The 14,382-nt window shown below is 51.6% G+C and overlaps 1 protein-coding gene across 3 annotated transcripts in view; it reads right to left on the bottom strand.

Moving 5' to 3' along the window:
• CACNA1H (calcium voltage-gated channel subunit alpha1 H) overlaps window positions 1–14,382 on the bottom strand; it is a 211,315-nt gene that overhangs the window by 141,588 nt on the left and 55,345 nt on the right. For all 3 annotated transcript variants that reach the window (XM_077317197.1, XM_077317198.1, XM_077317199.1), the window contains one exon: window positions 12,079–12,394. In XM_077317197.1, the coding sequence (XP_077173312.1) occupies window positions 12,079–12,394 (316 nt within the window). The remainder of the gene's footprint in view (window positions 1–12,078; window positions 12,395–14,382) is intronic.

Raw genomic sequence — 14,382 nt, 5'->3', positions numbered from 1 at the left:
CTGTCCCCTGAGCGAGACTCGGCCCTTCCGAGAGCAATAAAAGGGATCGGATTAAGTGGGGGGAAATCGGCGTCTGCGGTTACACTTTGTCAAACGGCTGGGCGGGGGAATCGGCTCCCTCTGCCAGCACCGACCAGAATATTCCCTTGCTGCAATACTCAAAAGATTGTCTCCGGGATCCCCAAACTTGCATGCTGCAAAACGGGCTGGCACTTAAGCGGCACCTTTAAGACCCACACAGCTCCCTTCGAGCTACAAGGCTTCTGTGCGCATACGGACACCGAAATGAGACCTTTAAGGCCCATAGAGTGTCATTCAAGGCACAAGCCTTCATGCATATGCACGCTCAAGTGGCACCTTTAAGACAAAGGTTGTGCATGCAAACTCAAGGGGCACCTTTAAGGCCCGCAAAGTTTCGCTCATGGCATGCGCTTCCGTGTGCATGCCCCCCACCCCCTCTTCTTTTCTTGTATCTGAAAGCTTATACATTAAGTAAAAATTAATTGGTCTTCAAAGCACCTGTGCTGCTGCTTCAGGCCCCCACCCAAAAACCAGTGCCTGGAAAGGACAACTGCGGTGTGGTTTTCCTTCACTCAGCTCAGCCCAGACCCCAAATGGGTGCTGCTTCCCCCGAAGGAGCAAGGCAACTCCCTGGCTTTGCTGTCCCGGCACACTTGAGGGGAGACACGGATCAGTGGGCGCGGACGGTGAGCGCAATTAATCTGCCCTCGGCCGCAGGCACAAAGCACGCAGATATGACTTTGGAGGAAGCACGAAGAGGATTAGTCAGTGTGACGTCTCCGTTGTCCTGTTTGAACGAAGGATTTTGTATCGTGCCCTGGAGTATAGTTCCCCCCTCCCCTCCAAAACGTGTGGGCCTTAAGATCTCCCAGAATGACAACGGACTAATATCCGGGAGAACGGACTTCATATCCTGCTCTGCCATGGAAGCTGTCCGGGTGACCTTTCAAGTTGTCAACCTCCAGCTGCTGGCTGGAGATCTCCTGGGATTACAACTGTTCTCGATGGGGCAGGCAGCAGTTCCTCTGGAGGAAATGACCCGAGGATTGCAATTCTGGAGCAAGGCCGGGCACTTTGCAATTAATAAGGGAAGAAGAGCAGGCTTCTTCCTTTCCCTTCCTTTCCTAACCCCACGATGGACACCCTGTGATTGAGAGAGCTCTGGGAGAACTGCTCTGCGAGAGCAACTCTAAGAAAACTGTGAATGAGCCCCGGGTCATGCGGAGGAGGAGTGGGGAATCAAACCCGGTTCTCAAGACTAGAGTCCTCTGCTCTTTAACCATGACACCAAATTGCATGTTGAGTGAAACCAGGCAGCTGATATTTGAGCTCCCCCAGGAAAACCTTCCCCCACGACAAACAATCAGAATTTCACTCTAATTTCCTTCCCACTCTTCTCACACCACTGTGGACATGAACCGAAGCCAGAGATGGTCATGCAGCACAGTAAAAATAACCCAAGTGCTGTAACTCATTATTTGCAAGAGAAAGACATTATTAACAACAGAACGACAGAGAAAACCAGAATGACATCCAAACACACACAGCGGGAAGAAACCCCCAAAGGCCATCCAGTCCAGACCCCCACCTTCTCGGGGTCTTAAAAACTACACACTCCTGACGGGGGCTCATCCAATCTCCTAAAAACTCCCAACCCACCCACCCAATCTGACACAAGCCCCAACAAAACTAGGACTTTCTGGGTATGTCTATTAAAGAGGTACTACAAGCCTGGAACAAAGACACAAAACCCCCCATGGAGAAAAGGTGTAAAGGCAGAACTGATGTTAGGATGGTTAAGTGGTTAACTGGCACAGCTGCAGCCAGAGACCATCTGCTTCTCCTTCCCATTCAATCAATTTTAAAAAGCTCACACCTTTCCCCTGATACCTCTGCAATGAAAAGGATTGGAGGCTTGTTTTTGAAAACTTGGAAAGCTTGAGGAGTCAGTGATGGGGCAGAATATATTATTTTTTGGAGGGGTATTGCCTACAAAGGGGCGACCCCCACGGATATAAGGCTGGGCGTGGATTTTGGCCGGAGTGGCAGATCAAAGGCAAAGGATTTTGTGGCCCCAGTGAGTGAGGCTGGGGCCAGGAAGGAGCCCTAGATGGGGTCGCCAACAGCCTGGAGACACAGCACATGCCCTGCCCCTTTAACACAGGCTTAAAGGGGATGTCACGAATCGGAGAACATTCTTTAGCTCCCTCCCTTGAAAAGTTGCACATTACTATTCCTGCACAGTAGTCATCGTCCCCCTCCTTCCGGGAGATCAGAATATCATTTTGCACATTTTTTAGTCGGTGTTTGAACTGGCTGTTTGCATTTATTCCATAAGCCGCTCTGAGCCCCCAGGTGGAGAGAGAAACAGGGCATCAGCGACTCAACAAACACTCATCCAACCACCTACCATAAACACGAATTAAACCTGTTCTGGCCCCCCTTCCCTCTGCCCCATGGCAAAATTTCAATTTTTTGGGGCCCTGCTAGTGGACCTCTTGATGGCCCCTGGGTTTGGCCACTGCGTGACACAGAGGGTTGGACTGGTTGGGCCCGGCCCAGCACGGATTCTCTGGTGCTCTCCTGCCCGCATGTTCTTACCTGAACGTTCAGGTCCTGAAACTGGGTCAGTGTGCAAACAAAACTGACCTTCTGTGTAAATAAAACTGAGCTGGCTGCAACTTGGATGTTCCGTCTGATTTGGCAGCCTTCCCTGAGTCGATCAGCTTGGGGATCCGCCAATTGCAAGAGCAGGATTTTCCCCCCCAAAAAATAATTCCCTTTTTTTTAATCCCACCTTTTCCTCCAAAGAGCTCAGGACCGTGAACGTGAGTCTCCCCTCCCTCATTTTACCTGCACAACAGCCCTACAAGGTAGGCTAGCTTGAGGTATGAACTGGTCCAGCATCGCTTGGAGAGTTTCCTCGCACGGGGAAGATGGGTTAAAGTTGTCCAGGTCTCTAGCCATTACACAATACTCCCCGTAGTCCCTACTTTTCTCTCCAAAGCTGCTTATATTGTCCTCCTCCTCTCCATTTCCTACACCCCTCTGAGGCAGCTTAAACAGAGTGTTGTGAATGGCCCAAGATCACCCAGTGAACAAGAAAGACAAGACTCTCTACCCAAGGGAGTCTCAAAGTGGCTTCCAGTCGCCTTCCCTTCCTCTCCCCCTGAGAGGGGGGTGGGGCTGAGAGAGCCCTGACAGGACTGCTCTGTGAGAACAGCTCTAACAGGACTGTGACTAGCCTGAGGTCGCCCAGCTGGCTGCCTGTGGGGGAGTGGGCAGCTTCTGTAGCAAAATGAGGATCTATGGAGGCTGATTTCACGCAGGACGGATATCCAATGTGCTTTTGCAGCTGGATTTCCCCGTGCTTCTAAAGGGCATGGAAGCGCATTATCCACCATGTGCGGGATGAGTCCCGGTCTGCCGTCAGCCGGATTAACAAAGCCCAAATTCCATTGTATGGTTCTCTGACGGCATAATCCGAGGCGTGCTTACTCAGAAGTAGGCCACACGGGGCTCAGCTAGGCTAACTCCATAACAAGCATCCGGGAGATTGCGGCGTAAGGAACTTAAGTCCCAACGAGAAACGGAAAACCCTACAAAAGGGCTAGAACGGACTACAGAATCAGAGGAAGAAACCAGAGGAATAAGCCAGAGGAAGAAACCTTCACCGTGAACCGGAAAGAAGAAGAGTTGGGGTTTATACCTTGCTTTTTCACTGCCCGAAGGAACCCTCAGCCCCTCCCCGGCTGGCGGAACATGTTCTAAAACTTTTGCAATATTTATTGGCCAGTCATTCTCCCTGCCCACCCCGGACCCAAGGCAGGCGGCCGAGGTGATATAAAATGCAATAAAACGGGGTTTTCAGAAAAGAAACAATCCGTTGCACAACTGGAAACCACTGAAATATTAAAAGCAATCAAAACGATACGTTTGAGTTGGCCTTTCCCAAACGGCATGCCGGACGGGGGGGGGGGGGTCAAAGCTGCAGGAGCATTTGAAGCAAAGAGCCCTGTGACTCACACCTGACGGTGCCCAAATAAACGCCTTTGAACGGCCCTTGGGTTTTGCTCTTCTTTGGATAAGCAGCATGGCTGCCCCTCTGCAATTACTCCCTTTGGGCCCCACAACAGCCCTGCAAGGTAGATCAGGTCACCCGACAGCAGAATCAGGATTCGAACCAGATCCTCATCTAAGCGCCACACTGTGCTCCCTCTTGTGACCCAAAGGAGCCCTTTCAAAGAAATCTATCCCCCCCCCCCTCCAATCGTGCTTCTAGATTTGGCTGCAGGGGCCCTGGGGGTGGGGGTGGGCGTGGACCCTCCTTCGTGCATGCTCCGAATGCCTGGCCTTTGACCCTCCCTGTAAGCTGATCGGGCGGACACCTGTCCACACTTCGAAGTTGGCAAAGGCTTTTTTTAGCGTTCTAAAAAAGCCGCCTGTAATCTCCCCCCTCCGTTCCCAACCCGTTTCGCTCAGCCCACAGAAACCGGCCCTGTTTCCAGACATCTGCTCCCAAACACCCACCACCCTCTAGCAGAGCTCAGATCTTCACGGCCCAGGAATACTTGAAGCGTTCCAGCCCCCCCTTGCCCTTTCGGGGGGGGGGGGGTTTGAAATGTTTCCACTTGGACAGGTGGAGTCGAAGAGGAGAACGCTTTCCAAAAATCTCTGCGAGGGCTTTGTTCTCCTGAACCGAGAGGTTCCAAAAAGGTTAGAGAAAAGCAACCGTGCAGCCTGGCATTATAAAGGCAACGTTGAGATCTCTAACATCGAGATCATTGTTAGATCTATTGTATTGATGCCACCCTCTTCTGAATATTATTCTACCCACCAGGCTGAACTTGGGGGGGAAGTCAGGTAACTAAGATCAGAATTGTGACCCCCGCCGCTTATATGTTATATGTAACTTTTGTTGATGTTAATTGGGGGTTTTATGGGGATTTTATTGTGTTTTATGTTGTAAACCGCCCTGAGACCTATTTGGAGAAGGGCGGTCTAAAAATTAAATAATAATAATAATAATAATAAAAACGTGGGTACAAAAATTAAGAAGCGGCATTTGTTGCAAAAATAAGCACAAGAAGGCCTCAATAACAGTCCCACAGACACAACCAGCACTTAAAACCACAAAGAAGGATTCCCCAGCCTATGGCGCTAGTGTACGTTTGACAATTCACGCCATGTTTTATTAAGGTTTAATAGACCATGAGCCACACAGCTGTAAATTCAAGAATTTAAAAAAAAAAACAACAACCACATCAACAGTGAAATAGAAGCTTGTTACACAGGCAAGCACAATGTTGGCAGAAACCGCTCAAAAACAATCTTCGCCTCACTTTATGGACATAATAGGTATTTCAAAATCCATTTTCTCGTTCTTGCTATAGCCTCCTTCCCCGATAAGGCAGGACTGGGCTGTTTGCGAGCAGTTCCTGTCAACGTTGTGGAGTCGATGGAGCAAACTTCGGCTGTTCTGTTTTTCTAAACAAAATCTCACGTGCCTAGCTGCGTGGCTCGTGGGCCAGTGGACCTTCCTAAAACGATTTGCGGCAATTTATGTGTGCCTGATCAATGGGGCAGCCTAGAATGCAGAAAAGCGCTTGGCCATTTGTGATTTTAAGTATCGATTGGGCACCCAGGCTATTATGGAGGCCTTATAGCGTTTTAAACCCTCTTTGTAAACTCTGCGTGTAATTTCATGTATTTTAATGTTTCTACCCTTTGCATTGATAATATCCGGCTGAACATTCCTGCCTCTTTAACCTTTTGGGTTCCTTGGTTCCATTGTTTTGGGTTACGATTTTCTCCTTTTTGCCCGTCGGCGTTTCTGAAGCCCGATGCCCGCTTTATGGGCACGAAGCTCAGGGACAATTTGTCAAGGGTGGGATCTCTGGCTACGCTTGGCATCTGAGAACCGTCGGAGGGGGACCGAACTCCAGCCGCTCTTTGCTATGCCCGGAGAAACAGAGAATCAAGATGCCTTTGGGTCACCGGTTTACTTGTCGGGCAGGACAGGCTGAGAGAGCCCTGATGTTACTGAAGAAGAAGAGTTGGTTCTTAGATGCCGCTTTTCTCTACCCGAAGGAGTCTCAAAGGGGCTTCCAGTCACCTTCCCTCTCCCCACAACAGACACCCTGTGAGGTGGGTGAGGCTGAGAGAGCCCTGATATTACTGGAGAAGAAGAGTTGGGTCTTATATGTTGCTTTTCTCTACCTGAAGGAGTCTCAAAGCGACTTCCAATCACCTTCCCTTCCTCTCCCCACAACAGACACCCTGTGAGGTGGGTGAGGCTGAGAGAGCCCTGATATTACTGGAGAAGAAGAGTTGGGTCTTATATGCTGCTTTTCTCTACCCGAAGGAGTATCAAAGCGGCTTCCACTCGCCTTTCCCTTTCCTCTCCCCACAACAGACACCCTGTGAGGTGGGTGAGGCTGAGAGAGCCCTGATATTAGTGAGGCAGGGCATGGCAAACCCTGTTTTAATGTCTCTTGCTGTGACCCTATGGAGTCAGCTGTGATTTGGTAGCAGTTCGTAGCATCTGCAGGTTTGTTGGTTATCTTGTACAGCCTGAAGAACCAGTGTGGCATAAAGGCTAGAAGAATGGCAGACTCTAATCTGGAGAACCAACTTTGGCGACCTCAAGCCAGTCATGGTTCTCTTAGAGCTGTTTTTGCGGAGCTCTCTCTGCCCCGCCGACCTCACAGGGAGTCTGTTGTGGGGAGGGGAAGGGGAAGCAGTTTGTAAGCTGCTTTGGGATGCCTTTGGGTAGTGAAAAGCAGGGTATAACTCTTCTTCTACTTCTTGGGTTTCCTCTCCACCTCCTGCAAGCATGCGCCTAAGAACTCCACACCTTTGGGCCTCGTTCCCCAGGAAATGGAAGAACATCTCTCTCGATTTGAACCTGTCCGCTCAGGTGACAAATCTCAGGCAGCATTTTGGGGAAACTTCGCATGCTCTGCAGTGATGTGGGTGGGAACCTCTCCCGGAACGGGCGAACCCAGAGACCGAGGGGGTTCCTGGAACATCTGAATAACCCCCTAAGAATAACATCCATTTCCAATCCCCCCCCTTCGCCAGACACGAACGGTCTCATCAATGCAGGAGATGCAAGAAGACGTCACAACCCACTTAGTGTGCATCCTGAACGCAGTTCTGCCCAAAGATTTCTGCTGAAGCCATGCTTTAAAACAAAAAAAAAGATTTAGGCTACAGCCGTAAGCCTCTAGAAGCTTGTAGTAAAAGCTTGATTGGTTTTCAAGGTGGTGGGACAGACACACAACACACACACACCCCTCAAGACGGATGAATCCAAACATTGCTTCTTAACAGCGTCGGACAAGGCTCTAGGCGTCCGAGGTTCGAATCCTCATTTGTGTCGCGGAATCTCGTTGGGTGACTTTGGGGAAGTCGCGCACTCTCCGCCTGGCCTACCCCACGGGGTTGTTGTGAGGAAAAAACAGAGGTGCGGGAAATGACTTCCATTGCCTCGGGTCCCCACCGGGGAAAAAAGGAAGGGTTCAATGGAAGCTAACAAAGTAAGCAGTCAAATAATAATAAATTAAGTCAATCAATCAAAGCGTGTGCTAAATAATCCCTTTCCAAGCCACTGCCCAAGGAGGTGGTGAGCTCCCCCTCACTGGAAGCCTTCAAGTAATGGCTGGACAGCTACTAACTATGGATGTTTGAGGCTGATCCTGCATTGAGCAGGGGGTTGGACTAGATGGCCTCTATGGACCCTTCCAACTCTAGGATTCTAGGAGGGGGTTTCTCTGGCCCCTGGGGGCAGAGTTTGGAAGGGGCAGTTATGAGAAAGAAGAGATGTCCCAAGTTTTGTCCCTAGTGCACACTGAACATGCATGTGCTGCTGTGGACCCCTGGAGCCCACCCTGCATCCATTTATTTAGAGGCAAAATTTCTGCCAGACTTATCTACAAGATAGGACTATTGGGTGTTTAACCAGAGTAGAGGTCGGCCCACTTCACAGCCCCTTAGTCGCTCCTCGCTAAGAGAGACAGAAGAAAACAAATACCCAGAAGGGAAACTTGTATTCCGGCTTCTGGAGGCCGAGATACAGCGATGTATCTTTCCCCGAGATCATAAATATTTAAAGCCGAGGATTTATGGAGGAAGCGTGGAGGGGAGCTGATAAACACCGTGCCAGCTAATTGCCAGCTGAATGAGAAAGTTGGGTTTTTTTTTTTTTTAAGGAGTGGAAAACATCAGAGATGGAGAGGAAGGAATGGCAGTAAAACTTCTGATCCGCAGGTGTCCGGCCTGAGCAGGTGGAAAGCCAGCACAGGTTCAAGCATCGCTTAGCAGAAAACTCCTGCTGGATCGGGCCAACCAGTTCCTCTGGAGGGTCAACCACAGGGCATGGAGGCTGAGGCCTTCATAAGACCCTCAGAAGAGCCCTGCTGGGTCAGGCTAATGAGGGTCCATCTAGTCCGGCCTCCCGTCTCACAGAGTGGCCAACCAGCTCCTCTGTTCCCTCCTCTCTTGGCATCGCCCTGCACAGAAGGAGAGGCGTGCACACTGAACGATTCTTTCCCGCCTATCGGGGACTCTCAAGGAAAGAAATCCTCTCTTTGCAGTTCCACCCTGTTTGGACGTATTTCTCAGGCAGGATTCCCCTCCCCACGCCTCCCCCCAGCCCCCGAAGACAGGTGCTTTCCAAATCTCCCCGGCTCTTCTTTCAGACTGGTTTCCCCCGGCCGGCCCGCTGCTAACCAGCCGTCCTTCTCCCCTCATTCCCAGCCCCCTCGCAACGTTCGGGTAGCATTCTGCCCACAGCCCTTTCGCAAAATGCAAAATTGGAGAGGCATGCCATCTCTCTCTTTATTTCTTTAAAAGCCAAGCAGATTGTGCAGAACTCTGCGGCTCCGTTGCCAGGAAGCAGATACCGATGCCTACGTGAAAAGCAGCATCTCCAGCGAATCAGTGAAATGGCCCCATCCAATAGTTTAAGATCTGTGATCATAGGCCTCTTGGAAGCAGCTTCCGCGGGCGAGGAGTGAGCCTTAATCCCACTCTGCGCATGTTCAGAGAGGCTCTCTCTCCGACACACGCTTAGTTACGACCAGTACGTTTGGTGCTTTCCAAAAGAATGTCAACCTCGCAAGAAAGTTAATAATATTTAATTTATGTACTGAATTTATAACCTGCCTTTCTCCCTCCAGGCAGCAAGAAGACAGAGCATCTCTGACCCAGAGCATCTCTGACAGAAGAGAAGCCCTGTTGGGTCAGGCCAGTGGCCCTCCAAGAGTCTGTGTCACACCATGGCCAAACCCAGGGATCTTCAAGAGGTCCACCAGCAGGGCCAGAACTCCAGAAGCCCCCCCACACACTGTGGCCCCCCAAAGCCCCATCTCTGCCCCAGAATATGCCTTCTATATGCATTTTGTGGCTAAGAGCCATTGACGGACCCCTGTTCCACACCATCTTTGCTTGCTCTCAACATAGGGGGTGTTTTCCAAAATAAGGCAAGTCCCCCTCAAAATTAAAAATTATTCAAAATATATCTCTATCCCACCTTATGTCCTGAGGCTCAAGGCCACCCCACTTGAAAGGCCATCAAAATAACAGGTTAAAAACAAAGCCGAGTGGCCAAAACAGTTCCCCCCACCACCAAAGGTCCTCGGACGGTCTCACGCGCTTTCCTGAGCAGGACAACCATCCCGGAAGGCCTGGCCTTCCACTGGAAATGCCGGTGACCTGAACGTCTCCAGACCTCCTTCCCATCCGTATCCCCCTCCGTGTCTCAGACGTTCCCAGCTCCAGATCCGACCACCTCCGCAGTTTCCTCCCAGAAATAAAACCTCGCCTAGATTCAGCGCAGGCAGATGCAGGTTGGCACCATCCGTTCCGTTGCTGGCTCTCCACCCCAGCCCAGGGGATTTCGTGCAAAGTCTTTAAATACGGCAGACCCAAAGTCCCGCTTTTGACAGGGGATGGGGGTGGGTGGGAAGGGAGCAAATGACAATTACAGGGATTTGAGGAGATCGGAAAGGGAGAGGTCGTAGCTCGGTGACAGAGCCTCTGGTGGGCGCACAGAAGGTTCCCGGTTCGATCCCCGGTGTCTACAGTCCTAAAAGATCAGGTGAGGAGAGAGAACTCCGTCTGAGACCCTGGAGAGTGGTGGAGAGGGGATGTGGGTCAGTGGGAGAGGCTCTGCTTGGCACGCAGAAGGTTCCCGGTTCAATCCTCGGGGCTCTGGCAAAGTGGGCAGAAACTGGACCAGTGGTCTGATCCACTGCAGCTCCTCTGATGTTCTCATCAGGGGAAGGCCTTGGCCTCTGTGCCCCGTGGTTGCCCCTCCAGAGGAACCGGTTGCCCTCTGTGTAAGCCAGGAGGCTGGGCTCGGTGGGCCCTCCCTGGTCTGACCCAGCAGTGCTTTCCTGTTCTTCTTACATGATGGTGGACCAACATCTGGGAGACTTTCCCTCTTGGTTGCTGAAAGGAAAGTTGGATCGTCCCCTCCAGCCACCGACGCTTCCTTTTAAAAACTTATTACCGGCTGAAGCAAGAGGACACAGAGGCCCCTTAAGCGGATGCCGCCTCTCTGATGGCGCTTTGCAATGGATTATTATGGGCTGCCGTCTCCCTGCAGCCCCCCTTCAGCTGGCTGTTGCTAAGGGCGGCAGGAAAGAGCTTATTTAACACACACACACACAGAACTTCCTCCGCTGAACTCAAGCCGGATCGATAATCGCCAAATTAATAAATAATGCCTGCCATAATCCGAGCTGCTGGTCCCCAGGCAGATGCCGACAGGCGCCACAGATCCATCCTCCCCCCCCCCCCAGTGCTTCGAGATGGAGAGATCAACCCCGGCTGCACAGCTTGTGAAATGATACAAAGACCCACACACACAGAATCTGTGCCGGGATACCCACAACGTGTGCTCAGGCGACACAATTGCACATGGGTGGAGGAATTGCGTTACTCTAGAGCAGGGGTAGTCAAACTGCGGCCCTCCAGATGTCCATGGACTACAATTCCCATGAGCCCCTGCCAGCAGGGGCTCATGGGAATTGTAGTCCATGGACATCTGGCGGGCCGCAGTATGACTACCCCTGCTCTAGGCCACACTGGTGAGGGCGTTTCTTCCGTGCATCCCTCTTCTCTCTTTCCCCCCTTTGTCCTCTCCCTCTCTCCACGTGGACTGTACAAGTGTTATCTCCTGGAAGGGGATGCCTCTCTTTGTCTTAACCTGGGCGTGTCCCTCTAACATCTCCTCCTCTCCACCTCCTCCTCCCTGCAAGAACAGAACGGCTTCTGGCAGATTCAAGATGCCACTAAAGCAGCGGTTCTCAATCAGGACACCTTTGGGGGTTGAATGAGCCTTTCACAGGGGTCGCAGCTGGGCAAGCGACTTGGCCAGGGGACCCCATCCACACAACAGCCTTGCGGGGTAGGTCGAGATAGAGCGTTCGTCTGTCTGGAGCAGCGGAGGAGAGCGAGATCGGCATGGTGGGACAAGAGGCTGAACTGAACTGAGAAACGGCGGGGAAAAAACAATTTATATACAATCATGAACTGTGGATCTTCACAGCATTGGTCAGTTTCGGTTTAATTTATGTGAAATAACACTGGCATAATTTTATGGTTGGGGGTCACCACCGCATGAGGGACTGTATTAAAGGGTTGCAGCATTAGGAAGGCTGAGGACCACTGCACTAAAGGAATCACCCCCTGCTCCAGCCAGCTGCCCCATTTCTGGAGTCCTCGGTGCAAACCATCTCCTCTCAACCCAAAGTCCTTCTGCTTCTCCTGCCCCTTTGAGAAACCCCTGCATTTAATGTCCTTTCTCCAGCCCAGCCTTGACCCTGAGTGGCGCTAAGATGACAGCAACAGAACCCAGATGATCCAAGAGGCTCAATCTCCAGAAGAAAGAACAGCCCCAACTCCAAGAGGCAAGCCGGCGGTAGGAAATAGGACCCGCCAGAAGATAAATCCTCAATCCGGCCCTGGACAATTATAAAGGCGAAACCGACAGAACTCGGAATCCCGGCGCAAGACAGAAAGTGGCCGTCCCAGAAGGGAAAGGATATGGGTTACAGACCAGTTTGAGGCACCAACTGCGCGGCCGGGTCGTCTGGTGGAGGCAGAAGAAGACCGTGGAGGCCAAAGCCGGGTACGGAACCTGGTTCTCTCCCTCCTGGGCTGGATCCCTGGCGGACGATCCCGCAGAAGCCAGGCTGTCCTGGATGGACTTGCAGGCGCTGAGAGCGTCCTCATCCTTCTCCTCCCCGGGCGGAGATGCCTGGCTGCTGGAGGGGCTGGAGGTTATGGGGACCCGGACGTCGTCGCTCGACAGCGCGTGGAAAGATTCTCCGCTCTCGCCATCAGCCATGATAGCAGCCAGCACCTGCGGAGGGACAAACCACAAGATGAGGGCCATGTGGAGGGTCGCCAGAGAGGGGGCAAGGAAGACCCACCCACTCACCCTAGGAAAAGGTGAACCTACAGTGCCTGGCCAAGGAGAGTTGCCATCCTCCAGGGAAGGCCTGGAGATCTCCTGGGATTGCAGCAGATTTCTAGGTGGCAGAATGAATCCCCCAGGAGGAAATGTCTGCTTGGAAGAGCAGGGTCTATGACATCACATCCTTGCTGAGCTCCGAAACCCCACCCCCCCACGTCTCCACCCCCCAACCTCCAGGAATTCCACCAGGAAGCTAACCCCATAGCTGCCGGCCGCAGTACAACCAGAGCTGAAAGAAGCTCCAAAATCCTTTTACTGTAGGGTATGAAAGGCATTTTCTTTCCAGAATGCGATCTATTAAAGGTTATTGTTAAGAAGTCACAGTCGACATGCAGAGGGGATGAGGCGTGTCATATGGAATATGCAGTAATATGAAAACTAATAATATAGACTTAAAACAGAAATATTTGAAATGGGAACAATTGGTAAGACTCTCAGGAGGGGGATGTTGGGGGGAAATCTTGTTCATTTATTTCCGTTCCCCTGCAATGCCTCTGACTTTGAAGGCTGAGTTTTGTTGTAATACTTTTATCACACTCCTTGACCAACACAATCGCAATCTTAGCAATCTAGAATTTAAAACTTACCACACTAAAGGGAGGGGAAAGGAAATTTGCTCCATCAAACCTGCCTTTACAATTTATCGAAAATAAAAGAAAAAGGCAATTTGAGATTTCAGATTTCATCCGATTTCTATCTCAGTTACCGGGTGAAATTTTCTAGGTTTACAGACCTGGTCACAAAATAGAATCGTAGAGTTGGAAGTGTCACTAGAGGCCATCTAGTCCCACCCCCTGCTCAGTGCAGGATCAGTCTCAATCATCTAGGATATGTATCCGTCCAACTGCTGCTTGAAGACCACCAGTGAGGGGGAGCTCCCCACCTCCTGAGGCAGCCCATTCCACAGCTGAACTACTGTCTTGTCCTGACAACTGGCAAGGTTTTTAAGTTGTGTCTCTGTGTGTGGTTGTGTGCATGGCTTGCAAGAGAAGGGACTGGGGAAAACAACAATAGAGATAGAAGGACAAGCTGTGTCTGTGTGTGGGGGGGAACAGTGGGTGGGTGGGGAGGGAGACAAGCAGAGGCAGCTTCTTGGCTTGGAGAACTGGATGCAAAATCCAGGCAACAGCTCTGTCTGTCGTCGGTCTTGTAAGCTAAGCAGGGTCGGCCGTGATTAGCATTTGGGTGGGAGATCACCAAAGGCGGCCAAGGTTGCTACGCAGAGGCAAGCAACACCTGAGCTGGGTGGCCCAGGCTAGCCGGGACTAGTCAGATCTCAGAGGCCCGATCTCAGGGTCGGCCGCAATTCGTGCTCAGATAAGACGCCACGCAGCAATCCCGAGGCTGCTATGAAGAGGAAGGGAACGGCAGACCACCCACTGGTGGTTTTGAACCTTGAAAGCCCTGCAGGGGTCGCCATAATTTGGCCGTGACTCAGTGACATTTTGCACACCTAAAAGGTCTTTGTGGCGCAGTCTTTGAATTTAGCCTGGGATGCCCAAACCCTCTCAGGTCACTCCCGGGGCACAGTCCTCCCAGACAGGGCAAAGGAGGGTAGCTTTGGGGCACCAAATGTCAGCTTCCCACTCAGAGGACCCAGAATCAGAAAAGGATTGTCGTGGAGAGGAGAGGAAGGGGAGCAAGAGAAAGAGCCAAAAGCTGAAAGCAGAGACCTGGGAGGAAAGTGGGAGAGAAAGGTGGAAAGAACAGGCCCATCAAGGCCGGTGTTGGCTACTCAGCTGGCAGCTGCTACCCCAGGTGTCAGGCTTGGGTCTTTCTCTTCTCCTCCTGCCTGGTCCTTTTAACCGGAGATGCCAGAGATTGGACGGGTGACTTTCTACATGCCAAGCAGAGGCTCTGCCACTGAGCCAAAG

Source organism: Paroedura picta, chromosome 17 (assembly GCF_049243985.1).
Source record: "Paroedura picta isolate Pp20150507F chromosome 17, Ppicta_v3.0, whole genome shotgun sequence".
NCBI lineage: Eukaryota > Metazoa > Chordata > Lepidosauria > Squamata > Gekkonidae > Paroedura > Paroedura picta.
This window is presented reverse-complemented; position numbering and strand designations above follow the sequence as displayed.